Source organism: Cuculus canorus, chromosome 10 (genome assembly GCF_017976375.1).
Source record: "Cuculus canorus isolate bCucCan1 chromosome 10, bCucCan1.pri, whole genome shotgun sequence".
Classification (NCBI taxonomy): domain Eukaryota; kingdom Metazoa; phylum Chordata; class Aves; order Cuculiformes; family Cuculidae; genus Cuculus; species Cuculus canorus.
The window spans coordinates 19,577,587-19,597,877 of record NC_071410.1 but is presented as its reverse complement, the minus strand read 5'-3'; the positions used below and the strand labels follow the sequence as shown (position 1 = coordinate 19,597,877).

At 45.1% G+C, this 20,291-nt stretch overlaps 2 protein-coding genes across 2 annotated transcripts in view; both read left to right on the top strand.

Annotated features, from left to right (window-relative positions):
- Positions 1-1,952: 1,952 nt before the first annotated feature.
- On the top strand, positions 1,953-8,699 carry LOC128853136 (collagen alpha-6(IV) chain-like). The gene is made up of 8 exons (XM_054075529.1): positions 1,953-2,074; positions 2,422-2,538; positions 3,398-3,559; positions 4,512-4,610; positions 4,863-5,009; positions 6,678-6,794; positions 7,546-7,737; positions 7,971-8,699. The coding sequence occupies exons 1-8, from the start codon at positions 2,071-2,073 to the stop codon at positions 8,291-8,293; spliced, it is 1,161 nt and encodes a 386-aa protein (XP_053931504.1). The 5' UTR covers positions 1,953-2,070; the 3' UTR covers positions 8,294-8,699.
- A 5,026-nt stretch (positions 8,700-13,725) lies between these two features.
- The window catches only part of LOC128853190 (protein ELYS-like), an 8,060-nt gene continuing 1,494 nt past the window's right edge, over positions 13,726-20,291 (top strand). The window contains exons 1-12 of the mRNA XM_054075850.1: positions 13,726-14,178; positions 14,650-14,891; positions 15,076-15,256; positions 15,922-16,129; positions 16,651-16,767; positions 16,977-17,061; positions 17,290-17,440; positions 18,141-18,273; positions 18,362-18,540; positions 18,988-19,049; positions 19,889-19,979; positions 20,068-20,157. Of these exons, the coding sequence (XP_053931825.1) occupies positions 14,001-14,178; positions 14,650-14,891; positions 15,076-15,256; positions 15,922-16,129; positions 16,651-16,767; positions 16,977-17,061; positions 17,290-17,440; positions 18,141-18,273; positions 18,362-18,540; positions 18,988-19,049; positions 19,889-19,979; positions 20,068-20,157 (1,717 nt within the window). The 5' untranslated portion in view covers positions 13,726-14,000. The remainder of the gene's footprint in view (positions 14,179-14,649; positions 14,892-15,075; positions 15,257-15,921; positions 16,130-16,650; positions 16,768-16,976; positions 17,062-17,289; positions 17,441-18,140; positions 18,274-18,361; positions 18,541-18,987; positions 19,050-19,888; positions 19,980-20,067; positions 20,158-20,291) is intronic.

Here is a 20,291-nt window from a genome sequence, read left to right as displayed (position 1 = left end):
CAGCTACTGCTGTATGTGAGCCTTCAAGACTGTTTCAAACTATACGCTCCGTTTAGATTTTGTTAGATTTGTAAGCGTACATCAGGTAATAAGACCCATAAAGCAAAGTCCAAACACCATGCTGGCCCCCTCTCACAGCAAAATCTGAAACACAGCTTTGCCACGTGTGTTCCTGCTTCTACTGTAAGGTAGTTACTGCCCATCCACTGACAAAGGAAAGCACACATGGCGTTGACAGTATGAAGTAACTACCTACTACAAGTTCGTATTCCAGTTTTTCTCAGGTAATTTGTTTGCCTACTCCTTCAGTTAAATCTTTGCACCTCTGTTCTGTGGATTCAGTTACTCTATTGGACAAATCTTTCTGTGGATTCAATTATTAAAGGAGATATATCCACAAAGCATGCTGCCATAGAAATCACAGCACAACAGGGCAAGGATTACAGCCCTAACCATAATAATCTATTTACTGGTACAGCAGCTCTACACAGACTGGGCCTATGATACTTACCTGTGATCTGGGATGTGAGGTGCTGATACAGCCTTAAGCGCTTGTACTAAAGGGATCTGCTGTGGGGTTTGGAGCTCGGGCTGGTGAAGGGGTGCGTGGCTCTGTATGATGTCTATCCTATGTCACTGTGTGCCAGCATTTGGTGGCTATGTAAGCAATGAGGAGAAGGGTAAGAACTCAGACCCATGGTGGCCGGTTTTCCCTCAGCCTCAGTTTGGGTATTCCTCAAAAAGAGTTACGAAAACTGTCACTGGGATTCCCTATTTGCCCTCTCTCTACTTCTCTTCCCTTGCGTTCAGCTGGCATGATTTTGCCCTGTCAGACAAGCAGAATTCACCAGTAACTTCTATCAGGGCATCAAAGAAAATTTCATTAATAAACTTTGGGTTTGTGCTTTTATGGAAGATTACAACAAAGATTAAACCATATCCAAACAGCATAGAAGTTCACTCTGCAAAGGTACTCACCTCTTCCTAAGTGTCTGCAGATCAGGGCTTGTGCCAGCATCATCTGCCCACAGCGCAGCATACATCCCCAGCCAGCATCTGACGAAGGACCCGTCCCTCCTGTTAAAACAGTTCATGACAATCAATGTGGGCTTTAAAGTCAATGCAGTGCCACAGAGAAAACTTCAGAGTTATAATCTCCAACCATCCTACAGATAAAAGGACCCGAGAGAGACCTTCTCTTTCCTTATCGCTCATCTAACTTCACCGCTTGCTCTACAAACACAAAGACCTGATTATATGCAGGTACAGGCAAACACAGCTTTTAACAGTTTGTGTTTGCAAACATTTTGTTTGCATAAACAGTTAAAACAATGCTCAAAATGTCCTAATACTGTAAAAATAATTTCTCGGTCCATGATAACATCACTAATCCTGCTGTCAAATTCACAACACCCCAGCTAGTCTACTGCATACTCACCAATTGGCGAAAACTTTCTTCTATACGTAAACCAGAGACGACCGCTTATGTCCAACAACAATTTAGATTTGCCTGGAATATTTTCAAGAGGAAAGAAATCATTAAAATAAACTTTTAAAATGGAAAAATTCTGATTTTCCCTGTACAGTCAAAATATAGAAGGCATGGCAAACCCCTGTTAGGTTTTACGTATTACTTAAGGCATTTTTTAGCTGTTTAAACATGGAGAGCTTTTGTAGACTGCTAATTAAAGTTACCTTACTAAGGGTGAAATGAAGTTTTACGAGGTGTCATATGCTTCTCTCTCAGCATCTTGCAGATTGTTTAAATTCATCTTGCACAACCAGAATTGCGTGTGAGGCACCAAATCTCTTTCTATTGCTGTACCGAAAAGAGCAGAGAGGGTAGTAAATGGCTGAGTTTGTATTACTACTCAGTTTATGTAATAATTTAACTGCTATTAGGCAGTTTGAATATGCTCCCTTATCTTTGTTAACTGTGTTTAATTAGGCCTGAGTGAAGCTGGACTGAAAGGCCCTGCAGGTCCCCCAGGTCCAAAGGGTGAAGAAGGTTCTCCAGGGCTGGGCAGAGGAGCTCTAGGATTCCCTGGACCAAAAGGCTCATCAGGAGACATGGGTAATTACTGACATTCTGGAAGCCCAGCAGGATGCATTGCAGCTCAGGTTAATTGTCTGCATGGTGAACAGAATTACCAAAGAGAACTCCTGAAGCCACAGAGGTGTTTTGTAGTTTGACAGGTAAAGGTGAAATCTGTGATGTGGCTATATATTTGAGAGCCACTTGGTTATGTAGTTCTCACAGTGTGCTTCTGCTGAACAGCAGAATGTAGTGCTGTTTCACCTAATGTAGCGAGATGGCTGTGTCTCAGTATAAACGTTGCTCAGCCACTACTTCTGTCCATATCTGTGAAGATCCCTGAAGAGCTTTGGGCACACTCTCTTACTTTATATTTCTCATTCTAGGTCCCCCTGGTCCTATTGGACTGCCTGGCTTGCCAGGAACGCCTGGAGCTTCTCTTCCTTCTGATATACCTGGGAGACCTGGGGATGCTGGCCATCCAGGAACGGATGGGAGCTCAGGTATGGAGAGGCCTCTTAAGGAGAGTGGACTAGCTAAGGGGACTTCTCTTTCTTTATGTGGTTCCTTTCGAGAGCTCTGAGGTAAAATTACTTGGATGAGTACTGTCACTTTAATAACTTAAAGTGTTTTAGGTCAGGAATCGAGAATGAGAAGGTCCGTTTTCAATTCCTGCTCTTGAACCCTGATTTGATTTAGCTCGTTATTAAAGCTCACTAGTCCTTATTAATTTCCCCTATTCTGATACTGAAGATGGACCTGGGCACTGAGAAGTACTGAAGTGCCGCGTAGTACGTTGACATTTGGACACCAGCTCGATTTTGGACAGTTGTTTCCACAGCTGTCATCATGGACTCTGTGTAAAGTTTGGAAGTATCTTATGTGAGCTGGGAGGCAGCAAAGCTTCATTGCTACTGACAGGTACATATGAAGCACTTGCCATGGAGTTGACAGCAAGTACGGTTTGAAAGATTTGTCATATTGTCATTGGTAGGCATTCGATACCTCAGAGCCTTGGAGAGGCTGAGACTGTAGGCCTTTCCCTGGCCGAGGATTTGAAACCACTGCTCTCATTTTCCTAGGGAATGTCTGAGTCACCGGCTAGCTACCAGGTGGGGGAAGGACTGTGCTTGGGCCCAGAATTTGAAGCTAAATGACTGTGGTTAAAAGGATGTAGAAGTTTGTGAGACCTATATGGATATAAGCAGGTGGGGGTGTGGTTCTTTTCCTCTGGGAGGAAGACCCCTCTAGGAATACAGACACCCAAACAGTGACTGTCCTCTAGAAAGGTGTGCTGGAGATAGCACCAGCATTTGCTTTGCCTCAGGAGCAGATTGTGCTAATTCCTCCTGTCGGCTCTAGGTCTTCCAGGTTCTCCAGGACCACGAGGGCCTCCTGGCCCAGCTTCTGATCAAGGTGACACAGGCAACCCAGGTTTGCCAGGCGTACTTGGCTTGCGAGGCATTAAGGGTGATGTGGGACGCACTGGTCCAGTTGGACTCCCTGGAGCATCTGGATTCAAAGGTACTCTTACCTTGAAAGGGCCTGGGTGTGGTTTGGCAGCTGTCATCTTGAGAGTATGATATCATGTGCTTTGAAACAAATCCTCGCTCAGATGTAAACATAGCCGAGTTTGTTTAAGTCTTTGCTTTTGGCCCATGCACGTTTTGCCTGCTGACTCTAAAAGCACCCAAGTGATGCCAGCTCCAGGTGCTTTTCAGAGTGTCCCTAATGATTTTTCTCTCTTCTCTTTGTTTTTTTTTGCTGAGTAGATGATGCAGCAGAGCAATGCAATGCTGCATGTGATGGTGGTGTGCTTGTCAGCTCCAGGTACCCACTTGCATATGCTGTCTAAGGAAAGACTGGAGATGCTGTGTCATCCCACCTATCGTGTGCTCAGAGGCATAGTGAGGTGTCTCCACAAGAGGCTAAGAGGATTGTGGGAGTTAAGAGATCTTGTTCTGGGTTAGGGCAGGGAGCAGGTTGCTCTGGCTTTTGTCTCTGCCAAAGGAGACCAGAGGGCACCTGCAAACAAGAACTCTAGTAGCAAGGTTTCAAAGAAACCGCACGGCTGAAAAGCCAGGAAAGGATGAAGAACTTGCCAGGTGAAGAACTGTATGCTGTCTTTGTAGGCTGTCAGATCCCCATCCCTCTGTCCTGTGCATAGAGATGGAGTCCAAATGGAAAAAATGTGTATTTCCCAGATGCTGCCTGGGTTACCCAGGGAAGGGGAAGAATACTTTTTCAGTGAAGTGTAGTTACGTAGCTGTGGAAATTCTTGTCTCGAGGCTCTGCAGCCATTCTGAACATCAAAATGGGCGCAGAGTTCTTCCTTAAGGTTTGTGATGCCCTCCATCTCGGAGCTGAACTGCTGTTGTTTTTGATACCATCAGTGTGTTTCTCAGTGCCCCGGCTGCGGATCAGAATCAGGACCCTACGGTTAGTCCGTGAGGTCTTTAGCTCTGTATCTTTGCAGGTGTAAGAGGGGAGCCTGGCCTTATGGGGATGCCAGGTAAAGATGGGCCTGCGGGAGATCCTGGTCACCCTGGGCTGAAAGGTGAAATGGGCCGTCGAGGTGAGTGCTGGAGGGTTTGAAAAGCTGTACTTTATTGCGCATGGTTTGGGCTGGGAGAAATTTCAGAGATCCCCTAATGGGCTTATGTGCGGGACTCAGTTTCTTAGACATGGGAATAAACTGGGAAGAGCTTGACATACCACTTTTTACAAAGATCCCCAGTGCTGATGTACTGAGGCAGTCTTTAATTTAGCACACTGCTCTTTGTATCCGCATTGTCAGTACTCACCCTGTCATTTGCACTGTGTGCAGGTCTCCCTGGCCGACAAGGGGCTCCCGGTATAACCCCACAGCCAGAAGAACTCACAGCCCCTGCAGGCTTACCAGGTCTGCCAGGAGTTGATGGTGTCCCTGGCTTTGATGGAGATCCTGGATTGCAGGGTGCAGCTGGAAATCCAGGTAAAAAGTACATTCAGATCACTGAAACGCCGGCTTTCTGTAAGAACAACACTATTTTCTCAAATGCACTAGGAAGGTTTATAGGATTTTCTAATAAAGGAAGTAATTCCAGTAAAATGCATGCAAATATCATGCTTTATTATTATTAGAGTGTACTTGATAATTTCTGTTCATGCATTTAGACATAAGGAGGAATTTCTTCACCATGATAGTGGTGAGGCACTGGCAGAGGGTGCCCAGAGAAGTTGTGGCTGCCCCATCCCTGGAGGTGTTGAAGGCCAGGTTGGATGGGCCTTGGGCAGCCTGATCTAGTGAGAGGTGTCCCTGCTCATCGCAGCGGGGGAGGAACTGCATGATCTTTAAGGTCCCTTCTAACCCAAACTATTCTATGAATCTATGATGTTTATAACGTTTTCTAATTAGGTTTCCAGAATTAGGTGCAGAAGGCTGTCGTAGCTGATCTGATACCAGCGTTGGTAGTTGCGGGTGGAGTGGTCATGAAAATGAATCACCACTGAGAACGTTTTGAATTGTCAATGAAATACTGTAACTGAAGGAGTGCTGGGAGCTTCAGCACAGGTGGTTCATAATGTTTGACAAATCAGCTTTGGTGGGTCCTGTACCAGCTGGCTCTCCTAGGTGTAGCAGGTCCCCATGATTCCTTTCTTAGCACTGCCATACAGGCGATCTGTAGATGTTAGTATTCTCTTTCACTCAAGGAAACTCCTAGAGTGGGAACATCACGTAGCACCAGTCCTTCTCCCTAGATGCTATCCTGAATCCCGTCACGGTGAATAGAGCTGTGTTAGTTCCTGGCTTCCTGTTGTCACTTCCTAAACTGAATAAACATGCAGGAAGTAAAAACTGAGATAGCCTTGATTAGTACTCATCAGGCAGTCAGGTAATGGATGTTGCAGAGCAGTGGCAAGAGACAAGTTTGTTGGGAAATTACCCCTGCTTGTGCTATTTTTGATACTTAGTATTTACAAAAGTGATGCAGATGGATCCCCATCTGTTTCGCAGACCCCCATTTCTTTAGACTAATGTTAGTTAATGTTACATTAGTCTTTAGACTAATGTAGAGAGGTATGTCACTCTGTGCAACTGCATGACACCTTCTGTCTCTTTCTACTATTTTGTTATAGTTTGACTTGTAACACCTTCAACACTTACTTTATTTTATTTATCCAATCCATGCCAGACCTTTCTAGTTTGGGGTCAGGACAGTCCTGAGTGGATTCTGAAGGACCACAGGGAGGCACCTCCTCTTACATCCCACTAAATTCTAAGGCTTTTGTATTCTAAGCACCCTTCATAGTGGCAGAAGTCTTGCAAGACAGAGAGGAGTTTACAGACTTCCACAGCCGTCAGATTGAAGCCTGAGTCTCAGCTCCGATGTGGCTTCAGGCTAAAAGCAGTAGCTTATCTCAGATGTCAGTGCTGCGTTTTTAGCCTTGTCTAATGTTCAGCTGCACCTCTTGATATGCAAATAGGCAACAGATCACGTGGAATCCCGGTCTGGCGTTAGTTGTTTGTAACTGCAGCTTTTGAAGGGTGATCTCTCAGCATGGCTGCTGGCAACATATTTCTCCTCTGGAATATGATTGCAGGAGTGAAGACAATAGTATGAGGAAATAATGATAGTAATAATTCTATTTAATATTTCAGGTCCAAAAGGTCTGCCAGGAAGATCTGGTTTGAAAGGACGTGATGGCTTTGCTGGATCACCTGGCATAGTTGGGGATCCAGGACCGTCAGGTGCCCCAGGACCACAAGGATTTGAAGGTAATGTCATGATTTGGGGAGCACTGATTGGAAAGAAGCAAGCAGTAGAATTCTGTTTGCCTACAGGGTCTGCAGAGACCGTCCACAACACCCAGTTACCTTAGGAAGACCAGGGGATGTACACGATCTTGTGTCTTGTATCCGCAATGAAGTAAATTCAATCTTCAGTGAGAAATGTTACGTTACACGTCACTGCTGTGTGTCACTGATGGTGTTTCCCTAGGGACAAGTCTGAACATCTTTTGGTTTTAATGTTTTGTGAATGTGGGGTTGATCTTGAAGTGGTGTTCACAGTGAACACAGCTGTGAGGGCTGGGAAGCAGAGGAAAATACAGTGAGAGAGAGGAGGTTTGGATTCTGCCACAGATCTGTTGTGCAACTTTTCGCCTTTCTGTGTCAAAGGAATATCATCCTGAAGAGCACAACAGCAAAAATGAATTGATTAAGTTTTGGTTGGTACTTTGAGATCCTCAGAGTTATTGTACTGTGAGATAATGTGCTACCACGTTGGCACCAGAGGTGTTGGGTAAGGAAAGGAAATCAAGTGAGGTAGGAAATGTGTGAGTGCTACTGTGAAATGACTGCCTTTGGGACTGATAAGTCTAGTTAGTCCTGTAACAACTATCAAACTTGGACTTCTCGTTGTGTGAGATTGACATAAAAACCATGACAGCAACGCCAAAATCAGTTACACATCCAGCTGATGTCCACACCGCACGTTAGTGATAGCGACTCCTTTTCTGTCTTCTAGGTGTTGCTGGAAAGCCAGGCTCACATGGTTTGCCAGGAATGCCTGGTCGCAGCGTGGGCGTTGGATACACTTCAGTGAAGCATAGCCAGTCAGAGCAAATCCCGCCCTGTCCCATAGGAATGAATAAGCTCTGGGATGGCTACAGCTTATTGTACGTGGAGGGGCAGGAAAAGTCACACAACCAGGATCTTGGTGAGTTGACGGAATTCTCTCAGGCATAAAGAATGTAAGCCAAACTCCTGTTTGAATTGAGCAATCTTCGTTGGCACCGCAGGCGATTGTAGTTGAGGTGGTGGAAGTCTGCTTGGCCAGAATCTGTACTGGAAGCAGTGTCATTTGTGTCATCCTCCGCCACTCACGTCTGGTGTGTATGAACTGGAGCACTTGGCAGATTCTTGATACGACCACTTCTCCGATTTTTCCAGGTTTTGCTGGCTCGTGTTTGCCTCGCTTCAGCACCATGCCTTTTATTTACTACAACATCAACGAAGTGTGCTACTACGCCAGCCGAAATGACAAGTCCTCTTGGCTCTCCACCACTGCTCCTATCCCCATGATGCCAGTGGACAGCACTCAGATCCCGCAGTACATCAGTCGTTGCTCAGTATGTGAAGCACCTTCCCAGGCTGTGGCTGTGCACAGCCAGGACATCACCATCCCCCAGTGTCCCCTTGGCTGGCGTAGCCTATGGATAGGATGCTCTTTCCTTATGGTAAGGATACTTCAGCTAATGCAAAGGCAGCCTTAAACATTTCTAGATCTCCTTTTTGATTAGGTGATCGAGACTGTGTTCTAGGAGTTGCTTACAGGACACTAGAGCCCTGTAGCTTCTCGCCCTAGCACATTTATTCTGTATCAGTTGGCCTGCTGTACGCTTTTGGAGTTTGTTCCCAGTTAGCTGGCCTCACCTGCCCTGCCCAAGTTCCGTAGTGATGTTGATGCAGTAGTTCTGTATTGCCACAGATATTCTACATTCTTCAAACCTTTACGTGTGGAAATGCTAATTAAGCTACAGCATTGTCTTAATCCCCTCTCTCGGTGGAAAAAGTAGAACGTTTTCCATTGCACTCTGCTAGATACTCATTGGTGTAAGACTGTTAGAAAAGGATGAATTTAGCATTATTGTTTCCAAATTTTCCCAGCTTGTGACTGAAAAGCTGGCTTTCCACTATACCAGGCTGTCTATTCCGCCTAAGTACATTGCTTTGCTTCTTCTCCGCTAGCCCTGACAGATAGATAGAGAGAGGGTATAATTTTGGTTGCATACTGAAGCACGGACTCCGAGTCAGGATCAAAGACCTTTATTAAGCAAAAGCCATCCCTTTTATCCCCCTGATAATATTGTATTTACCTCCTGTATCCCCGATCATATTGCATTTACCTCTTGGCTAATGCAAATGTAACTTTAAACACTGTGTGCACACAGTGAAGCTTTTTAACTTAACTTGGGTGCCTCCTTTTAGTTTGTTTTTAGCAGTTACCTGTCGAGGCTGAGCATTTCAGAGCAAGGGTTTCCTTTTCTTCTCTGTCTGTGGGCTACAATTGCTGAGATGAACAAGATGGTCATGAATTAAGCAGCAGTGCTTTGTTTTAAAAAAGCCATGCAGTGAATCCCTGGCAGGGGGAGCTTCCGAGTGTAGAGTTTCCAGGCTGTGGGTAACAACCATGGGAGGCAAAGAAGATGAAATAGAACGTGGTGAACTGTTTTCCTGGAGATCAGGCTGGCCCTGATCAAGAGCTGCGAGTGAGAGGAGACAGCATTCACTTTGTCTCTGTGTTGGCATTTATTGGTGAAGATGAAACTGTGTGGTTCGTGCCCGTTACACTGCTGTGGGAAAACAACCACAGTGGGAACTGCCAGAGAGTAAAAAGGAACTTGATAATGGATTGAAAGACCTTTGCCTTTAGTCATTCTGAGCTGTGCTTATAGCTGCTTGAGAGATTCTCTGCCCTAGAAATAAAACCACACCGGCTGTGCTGATAAACCTGTAGAATGAAGGCCCTTTTACCAAAACAGGCTTCAGAAGGCAACAAGCTGAAAAACAACAATTAAGTCATTTGCACATTCCTATATATTAAGTTTTAAGATAACCTGGCTTATATTTAGTTCACACAAACAAATTAAGAAAACGTAGCAGCGTACAACCTATGAAAAGCTTAAGAAATGTATCAGATGCACAGATAAAGTGCTGTAACAGAGAAATCTTTTTTGAAATAAATAAGGTACAGATAAACCACCTTGGGTTCATGTCAGCTCTCAAAAGAAAAGTCAGCCAAAGTTTAAGCGATCTGAATTTTAGGGTCAAGGTGGAATATAACTCTTAACAGTGGTCGTGATCTGCACTGACTTTGAGTCCCCCGTTCCTCTGAGGTTTCCCAGAAACAGGAAGGCTATTTCAAAAGTAGACATTAGACAGTTCCTTTGACAGAAACGTTTTTGTAATGAAGTCTGGTTGCTCAAAAGCATGTTAAAATAGTTAACAAGGAAACAGTTTTCTTCCGATCCGGTTGATCTTTTATACAAGACAAGACAGGTTTTTCCTACGATGCAGCCCACAGGAGGGAAGAGAAGTAAACATCCTCCTTAACTGAAGAGTGTTTTGCTTTAAAAACTAAACTATTGCTTTATAGGAGAGCAAGAAAAATCTATTTGGTGTTATCCCTTCCTCCAAGCATTGGCCTTTCCATCTGAAAGTCAGCCCTGATGACCAAAGTATCCTCCGTTTGAGATTAGGATCAAGTACTATTTGCACAGAATTAAATCCTCTCACATGTTTTGTCAAATATAGCGTTCCATTCTCGTTACTACTTTTACAGAAAAAGGCGCTACATGGCACTGTCTCTCTACTCGCACTCGCAGAACAGCTTCTCACTGCTTGCGGCAGAAAAAGAGAACTTAGGAAACCTGATGACCCACTCATTTGTGCTCCTTTGTCCGTAGCCTCCCCGTCCCTGCTCTGTCTTCCCTACAGAAGTCTCCCTGCACAAGAGGCAGCGTGCTGAGGCTTGTCTAGAACAGCCTGCTGCCGACAGCTGAACGTTGTGGTCCCTCACTGAGCAAGGTTGTGTCCAATTCCTCCTCTGCCTACTGACCCTTTTTCTCTCAACTGACGGGAACCGAGACTTGAAGTATAATTCAAAAATCTGGGATTTCCAGAGAGACCTAGGGAGACTCTTGCCTAAAAGGAAGAAAACTCAACACCTAATACACATTAACGTACTTCAGAATAATTAATACATCTTAAAATTGCAGATCCGGAGGCAGAATGTGCCTTTATGTTTAACAACAAATAAATAAAATAAAATAAATGAAATAAAAGATGCCAGGGCAATGATTTGCCTGGTGTTTACTTGGTTAAGGAGGTGAAACCAAGTCAATCCAGCCTGTGTTAATTTGATGTCTTCTCCACAGTAACTTATCAGCTGCAGGCTTAGAGCAGCTACAGAGCCTGGGCCATTTCCGTGTGGTGCCAATGGTTTTGCCATTCAGCCGTTCAGGTTGTGTGTGTTAAAGCGTGTTTCAGCGCTGGATATTGCAAAGCCTCTGGAGAGGGTCCCGGGCAACCGTCTCCAGGTGACGGTGGTTGAGGAGGGGGTTGGAGCAGGTGATGTCCCATGATTGTAGAAGGCCCGTGGTCTGCATTGTGATGCGTTGCAACCCGAGGTGGTATGTGGAGGAGCGAGCGGTGTGGTGGCATTCCGGTGTGGACGCTGGAAGCGGCTGGTTCACTCCTGACTTGCTCTCTTCGGAAGGCTTTGTGTCTGTTCTGTACGGGGACACTGAGCACCTGCGTCTGTTGTCCAGGTACTGCAAGTGATGTGAAAGAGAGCATAAATTCAGGACGGGCTTTAGGAACTGTTGCGGGCACAGCCACAATATTTCCAGGAAGCCTGTGACATTTCTGGCCTTTAAAAGTGATTTAAAAAAAATTTAAAAGTGATTTAAAACTGATTGAAAGTAGTACTGTCCATCAAAATTAACATCGCACACTGACTCGGCTGAATGGGATTCTGCTTGAATGTGTAATTTACCAGTTGTTGTTCGCTTGTTTGTTTTCTGGAGCTGTTTAATCCCAAGCTCTGTCATCGCTGTGAGACTTGTGGCATGTTCCTTTTGTTGGACATAGTTCCTGGTGTTTGGAATTCCATAGTACTTAGAGTGAAGAGGAGTGGCCATTTTGGCCCCTTGTACACAGACCCTTTGGTACCAGATTCGTCTGGGAGGCTGGATTCTGCTTTAGTCCTGACCACGGGGTCAGCTTGTGGCGTTTGATGCGGATTGGATAACCAGGAGAGAGAAATCGGAATGTGACTGTAGTGATTGTTTTCACAGCGAGCAGCAATGCAGTGAGTGTTGGATAGATCTCTTAGAGGAGAGGCTTTGTGCGTTTAGGTGACCTTTCTCTGACCATTTACCCACTGCTTTGCCTGGCACTTGCTTTGTTAAGGCACTGAAACCACATTAATCCGGCTTCTGTTAATTTGGTGTCTTCTCCCAGTAAGGTGCCGGCTGCGGGTTTAGAGCAACAGTGGAGAGAAGCCTTTGCTGGTGCAGTGTTGTTCTGCCTGTGTGGTGGAGAGCAGTGTGACATTGGTAGGAGAGAGTGGCCAAAAGCCTGAGCCAGTTGCGTGTGGTGCCAATGGTTTTGCCATTCAGCCGTCCAGGTTGTGTGTGTTAAAGCGTGTTTCAGCACTGGATATTGCAGAGCCCCTGGAGAGGGTCCCGGGCAACCGTCTCCAGGTGACGGTGGTTGAGGAGGGGGTTGGAGCAGGTGATGTCCCATGATTGTAGAAGGCCCGTGGTCTGCATTGTGATGCGTTGCAACCCGAGGTGGTGTGTGGAGGAGCGAGCGGTGCCGTGGCATTCCGGTGTGGACGCTGGCAGCGGCTGGTTCACTCCTGACTTGCTCTCTTCGGAAGGCTGTGTGTCTGTTCTGTACGGGGACACTGAGCACCTGCGTCTGTTGTCCAGGTACTGCAAGTGATGTGAAAGAGAGCATAAATTCAGGACGGGCTTTAGGAACTGTTGCGGGCACAGCCACTATATTTCCAGGAAGCCTGTGACATTTCTGGCCTTTAAAAGTGATTTTCAAGTAGTACTGTCCATCAAAATTGACATCACACACTGACTTGGCTGTATGGGATTCTGCTTGAATGTGTAATTTACCAGTTGTTGTTTGTTTGTTTGTTTTTCTGGAGCTGTTTAATCCCAAGCTCTGTCATCGCTGTGAGACTTGTGGCATGTTCCTTTTGTTGGACATAGTTCCTGGTGTTTGGAATTCCATAGTACTTAGAGTGAAGAAGAACGGTCATTTTGAGCCCCTTTTACACAGACCCTTTGGTACCAGGTTCGTCTGGGAGGCTGGATTCTGCTTTAGTCCTGACCACGGGGTCAGCTTGTGGCATTTGAAGCCCCTGGAGAGAAAGAGAGCATAAATTCCGGAGTGACTTTAGGAACTGTTGCTGGTTCAGCCATGCTGGGCAGAGACAGCCCCTGTGGAATCAGAGGATAGTGATGTGAGAGAATACCTGTGGCTGGGTAACTGGCTGAAACATTGGGGGCAAGGTGTTTCTGCCCTAGTGGGAAAGAAAAGACCCAGCGTTGCTCACTCTGAAGTAGTTTGCATTTCCCTGTGTCTGGACTATCTCTTATTTAGTCCCTCATTGATTCTTGTCAGTCAGCCCAGCTCTTGCGTTTTTGTGCAACGCGTCTCTCTTGCCCTCCTGCAATGTGAACTCTGTATGGAACAGCTACTGAAGTGTCAAAGCTGTCTGAAAGGCCTGGGAAGTTTTGTCAGCCCTGCAGAGATGTGATAGGGACCGGCAGGAGGAAGGAGGGGACTGGAATAAGGAAGATGGGTTTTAAGTGTAGCAACCGCAGTGTTTTAAAATCTGTGCTACGTTTGCTTGAGAAGTGTATGGAAAACTCCTTTCTAAATATGAGCTTTGAAAGTCTGTATTGCCAGCAACGTGGAAATATCCACAGTCCGTTTTCTGGAAGCAGTGGAGAATGAAGGTAGTTAAGGACTTAGTGCAGCTTAATGTTGAAAAGGAACATGCCAAAAGTGAACAGGACATAAACGATATGTGACATCATCTACTAGAAGATAAGTGACAATAAATAATAAAGTATCAAATCAAGGGGAAGGACAAGTGGAAGCTTGTACCTGTTCCTGGAAAGCTTTTTCAGAGATGACTTTTCTCAGACCCCGTCTTAGTAACCTATGTGAGTAAACTTGAACCCAGCGTATCACTTTCCTCCTCTTCCTTTACTTGTCCATAGCTCTGTGTCACTGCTCGATGCTCTCATATGCACTGCAAAAACAAAGGCTTCTCCTTTTGCTCTGCTCCGAGATCACAAAATGTCCCAAGAGCTGTTTTTGTAAGGAAAAGAGCTACAGGTGCCGTAGAGGAGATTTTTCTCTGCATACTGATGAAACTTGTGTCAATCTCAGATGCGTTTATGTCTGACAGAGTCTCTTTTCCCATTTTTTCTTCCTTTAGAGTGCAGAATGCAATTCCTAACGGCGCCGGCGACGAGCAGTCTGCTGAAGTTCCCAGAGGGGACTGTTGAGGCGCTCGGGGAAGATGATCCAACCCGAGGTTCTGTGCTGTGGGGGAAGATTTCTGGAGGTGAGCATTTCCCTTTCACTCTGGTCTTGGTACAAAGTAATCCTTGCCTGGGGGTTTCCTGAAGCACAAGGTCCCAGTCTCAGGTGTGTCAGGTGGGTGCTGCTGAGATGCCTCAGGTTGAGAGAGGGGGAAAAGGATGTTTTAGCGATTCAAAGTGCTCATGTGAAAAGGTTAGTCAAGTGAAACTTTGAAATTACCACAACTTGCACCAGTCCTGTGCGATTAAAAGAATCTACTTAACCCCCCTGTGTCAGTGAGCCCTCCTCGCTTTTTAATGAAATCAAAGGCAGCTTTCAAGCAAGGAGTGGTCTTGTTTAGGGCTGTGTTTATTGGTACCAGCTCAAGCTCTCTGACCATCCTAAGAGCACATGCAGAAAGAGTTCTTGTCCAGCGTTACCGAGGCAGTAGGCCCTGCTTTTTCTTGTTTTTCTTTTGGAAATTTGCTTCAGGCAGTTTTCTTCTCTTTTCCAGGGACCAGTGGCCTGGCGTGGTTGGCACGTGGTCCTCACTTTGAGGTGGTGAACTCTGTGACAGGCGAGCGGCTCTCTGCCTACCGTTTCAGTGGGCTGCATGGACGGCCTCCCACTGTCCGTGTGGTCAAGGAGTTTTCCTCGTGGGAGAGACCTGCGCTGCTGATTGGTGTTGGAAATGTTCTCTGTTTGTTTGACCTTGAAAGATCACGAGTGGTTAAAGCCATTGCTCTTCCAGGAAGGGTACGTACTTGTTCATGGGAGAAACAAAGCTTTTATTTTGTCAGATGTGCATAAGCCAGTTTCAGGGAAAGCTCTGGAGGGTCTCGATGCAAGAGAGGCTTTTCTGTATTGCAGTAACTTTTGAATGGTTTCTGTTTAGCTGTCAAGGAGCCTAAATATTAACCTGTACTTTTCGTTTGATTAGGTGATTGCTATTGAACCTATAACTAATGTCGGAGAAGGAGATGCGAGCACTCAGTACCTCCACGAGAGTCTGCAGTGCTTCTCTGGAGTGGCAGCAGTGGCTACAGATGTTGGGCGCGTTTTTCTGGTTGACCTTTGTTTACATAATTTCTCTTGGGGGCAGAAGGAAATAGAAACATTGGGTAAGCTTGCAGTTTATAAACTTGAATTTGAAAGTAGCAAAAGGTGTGTCTTTTAAACAAACAACCTGCACCCCCCTTTGAAGACACTTGTGTGCGGGCATTTATGACTAGTGATTCCAGATGGCGATTTGACATCATGGAGTCCTGAACAGCTTAAAGATGGGAGTGGCTTAAAGTCAGAGGTGCCCTATTTCTTGGGAATGTACTTCTGCTTCTGTTAAGTCACTGGAGCAAAGCGTAGGCTTATTTCTGAAAAGAAACCCGACTTCTCCAAACTCATGCATTGAGACGAGTGAGATCTCTAATGTGTTTATTCAGACCGCATACACTGTTTTGGCTATTCCAACAGCGGCTTCAGGAGTTGATGTCACTTCAAAGGGCTTTATCCTGAGGCCCACACTCCTGATGTACACAGTCCAAGAAAAGTTCTCTCTGAAGGTTACTCTTCTACCTGGCGTTGAAATAGCAGTGAGAATACCTGTCCCATCAGAGAGTTCCTCGGTGCTTTGAACGCCTACAAAATGGAAACAGCCAAAAAAAGCCTTACATAAGTGGGTACTTGGCTGGGACAGGAGAATTGGATTATAGATGTTTTCATGTCAGAGTTTAAAACGCCACCTAAATAACATAACATCTTCATTTTTTGTGTGTTTTTGTGTGTATAGATCTCGAATATGTCACTGCTGCTCCTGCTGAAGTTCCACGAATCAGAGAAACTGTGATGGAAGAAGGGAGACATCTCTGTTTCCAATTACAGAACTCTTCTAGAAGCGCAGTATCAACGCTGTACTTCATCAGCAGAACCAATCAGCTCGTTGTGGGCTTTTGCAATGGCACCCTCTCACTGTGGAATATGGGAACTTTGACAAGGGAGTAAGTGGGTCTTCATGCTTGGCCATGCCGGCAGGTGCAGGCTCTCCATTTTTTGCCAAAAGGAGTGTGTTAATGTAAAGAGGACTCTTTTGGGGACTGAAGTTTTGAGTCTAATCCTGGAATGTCTAGAAATGCTCTTCTGAACTAACTCTGAAGTCAGAGACGGATTAAGCAAACTACCTCCTCCGCAGGGCACTAAGATTCTTTTCCTTCTTGTGCCTTTGGAGTGAGCAGTTGTGGACAGTGTGCTGCTTGTGCCTATGTCAAGCAGTTAGGATGCAATAGAGCCGATTTTTATAAGACACTTTGTTCTGTCGGTAGTATTCAGTGAAACCAGGAAATGTGTGTATCTTCCTCGACTCCCTCCTTTGGGATGTTGGTGTGACCTTCTGTACTTTGAGGCTAAGCACGTCAGGCGCTCTTTCTCAGAAGACGCTTGTGCCCTTTGACAAAGAGTTAAGGCCAGAGGCTCACCTTTTTTCTTCGTTCTTGTTCCTTTCTTTTCCTTCTTAAACCTGTAGGCACAACTCTCGGCTCAACGGAGGAAGGATTCCTGTCAGTGGTGTTACTTTTCAAGAGCCTGAGAATGATCCTGGCAACTCTTGCTACTTGTGGGCTGTTCAGTCTACGCCAAAAAGGTGAATGAAAACTTACAGTGAGGCACTGGATTAATTTTCTTTGTACTATATTTGTCAACATCCAGTTGATAAGCGTCTCTTTGCTTTGTTTACTTGGCTGTGCAGGAGACTGATGCCGTTCAGGAAACTTGAGCCTAGACCTAATTAAATGATAACGAGGACCGTAAAGCAGCTTTGTAATCAGATTTCCTCACTTGTACCTTTTTCAGGGGAGGTGGTGTTCTGAGTTTCCGGCTGTTGCAGTTAACCTTTGGTAAACGAACATGCGTGGCATCAGGACAAGTCATGTATGAGGTAAGAGGTACATGGGTGTGAAAAGGTGAAAACAGTCATTTTGTCTAAGCGACTGTCAGTTAAGTTGGCAGGGAAAATGTTTACCAACAAAATTCAGAGTGGACTTAAAATAGAAAGTCCTTTGCTGAATCTTCCTGGGCACGTTGTCTGTACCGTTTGGAAACAACCCGTAGAATTTTACACATATCTCAACATGACCTTTTCTCTCCTCTTTTATATTTTCCCCAGGGTTTGGAACGCTGTGAAGAAAGGTTCAGTTTAGATCTCAGGGATGGAAACTTCCCCTGGGCAGGGCAGAACAGCAGTATGAAATTACTCGGGTGTCAGACGATAGAAAGTTTCAGTGATGATGTTGATGAAGACAACAGCATTAATAGAGGTTTGTTCTGATATCCGTGTTGGGTTGATCTGCTGGAGGGAAGGAAGGCTCTTCCTTCCTCTGCGGGGAAAATGATAGAGCCCTACTTTGCTTACATCCAGAGAACGCACCCTCGCCAGAGAAGAGAGGTCATGCAATTTCTTGAGAGAACTATAACAGTGTGAATGTTTTATGTTGGAATCTTGATTCCCATTTCCTGGTGGTTGAGTTTGGGGGTTTTCTACCCATTTTGTGTGATAAGAGTGTTCTTTTCTCCTGAATCTGCTGAGAAGGAGCAACTCTTGAAAGGTGTCACTGAGTCAGCTGTGGGAATTGGTTGTGCCATTGGAGTGATACAAGCGGATACGATCACTATTTGTCTGCTTTCAGAAGGGGACAATGTCTATGTTCCTAGCATGTTTTTTGCTAAGCAGTTCATCTAGCTGAAGGTCTTGATCAACTCTTCACGTATGGAAAACTTAATTAACTCATGTCTGTGTGTTTGGTTTGGCTTAGCATGGATGCAATTTGAAGAAGAAAAAGGGGCGGTGTGTCTGGAACCCGTCTCAGAGCTGTTTGCCCTTCTGCAAATGTCTGTGTTATTAAGTGTTGTGTTCCCTGAGCGATAGGATTGAATTAAGCCAAAGTGGAAAGTGGCATTTAAAAATATCAGATGTGACGTATTTTCTACAAGTAAGAAAGAATGCCTTGTGTCTTTCAGTAATGTCTCCCTTCATCAGCGTCTCAATCTTCAGTTGGCAAGTGTGTACAAGTGGTCAGAAAAACCCATCGACTTACTTGAGTGTGTTTGACATTAATGGCTGGCTCGATGCTGAAATGCCAGCCATGCTCAGGTAGACATTTATTAAGTTGTTTTTTGCTATCCCCACAAATAATTCATTTAAATGTTGGCGTTTAGCTTACGCACTTGTGTTCTTGCAGGCCAGAATCCCTTCACGATTGCTCCTATTTTGCGCTGTGGTCACTGGATACGGTGACAAGCCCGGCTCCTTTAGACCTCATTTTGGATATGATGGTAGACCAGACAAGTCTAACTTGGAAAGATTCTCCTTCTTACCTAGCACCTGGCCAGAATCCTCATGCAAGGAACTATAGTTTTGGTAGGTATTTAATTGCTTTTAATAGTGATAAGCTTTAATTGAGGTCAGATGTCATTTCTTGTCTTTCTTGTTCATTGTGTCACTCAAAATCAAACCAAAAGGCCCCGAATCCCCATAAACCCAGCCTAACAAGGGATTTAATGTTATCAAACGTACCTGATGGTCCGCTGCACTTTGGATTTTGGTTCTTTTGTAATGTAGCCTGTGAGATGGTGATGCTCATGAAGTGAAAGGACTTTGAACAGAAGCTCAAAGTACAGTACCTTGGTAGCGCTGGAGATTTCTGTACACAATAATTATTTTGTAGAACAAAGATTATGCACGATCTAAGGAAGAAAATGGGTACTCGGCTGTACCTTTCCAACTACCGCTCCTTGAATAACTTAAGCTGCTCATAAGATAACTGGGAGAGTACGGAATGTTGTCCAACACTCCTTGTTTCTGCAGGTGTTATGTGTTTGCTGAGCTTCGGAGTCTGTCGTGTGACTTGCACCAGCTCGCTTGAGGGGGTGAGATTTTCCTGTCTTTTTCTTGATCATGTGGAGAGATGGATCTTTCCCAAGTTTTCTGTTGCACTGCTGTCATTATCGGAGAGCCTTTTCTGCTCATCCTGCCCAGCCCCACGCATATTTGCACTAGTATCCTGCCAGTTTTGTGCAACTGGCATTGGTTCAGGTCCACTCTTGGGAGCGTAAAATGGCCCTGTCTCCTGCTGAAGCCCAATCTGGGATTGACTGTCTAGAGAGGAACAGACCATTGCTGGAGGAGGAGCAAGAACAAAGCTGTTGTGGAAGGCAGGGGAAGCTGTTCCATCTTGTTTGCCCCTTCTTTGCATCCCTGCATCGTCACGAGTTAGGGTTTGGATCCCTGATTAACTTGAAAAAGGAGGAGAGAGTGGAGAACGCGAAACTTATTTAACTGTTTGAGAAGAAATTGAGTTGTTTTCTTCTAAACTGGGCCAAATTGTAACTTCCGAGCCACTGCGCAGATTGTGCCAACTGATTTTGAAAGAAGTATCAGCTCACTGCCTCTGTCCAACGTCAATCAGCTTCTGCCACACGAGCCTAGAAAGGATCTTGCCAAGTGTGATTTTCAGTTGTGTGCTAGTTTAGCTGATGTACAATGTATTTTGTGTCAGTGTTCAAGGGAAAAGAAAGGCCTGAGTATTGACAGAGAAACTAGAACATACTTGAATGAGCATTGCAGGGGCTGAAGTGACCTAGCCCACAAACTGTTTTGTAGTTGCCTTTGCTGAATGGTGACAATACTGTTCAGAGAGTGGTGCTGTTGATGGTTCAGAGAGTGCAAGCATGGAAGTTTCTCATTTGATTTTGTCTGTTCTGCTTAGGAGGAGGAGTTAGAGGTGATAGTGTCCACAGCTGCCCAGACAGGTTGTTTAGATATTCTGACTGAGTTCTTTAAAAGTTGGACATCCGAAGGTAAGACTTGTCAAGTTGTTTATCTGATTTGTGTTTTCTAGTTTGAAATTGGTGATTCATTTGTTTTTTTTGTTCTCTTGTCTTACAGAGAAGCCAAATACTGCAGAAAATATACATTTTGTCCGTGAGTGTGCGTGGAACACAGTGCTCAACACCGCAGAAGAATTTAACCAACTGTGTGAGTAGTAGCAAAGTCATTCTACAAATATAAAGTCATTCTTTATTACTGAGCTTATTCAGTGAGTATACCTGAATATTCAGGATTCCTGATATTGCACGCGTGTACTTTGAAAGTCTGAAATTGCTCTAGAG

Bases quoted from the DNA above. Each gene is read 5' to 3' on its own strand.
- LOC128853136 (XM_054075529.1), top strand. The intron at 4,611-4,862 runs GTGAGTGCTGGA...CACTGTGTGCAG, and splicing joins AGGTGAAATGGGCCGTCGAG to GTCTCCCTGGCCGACAAGGG. The intron at 6,795-7,545 runs GTAATGTCATGA...TCTGTCTTCTAG, and splicing joins AGGACCACAAGGATTTGAAG to GTGTTGCTGGAAAGCCAGGC.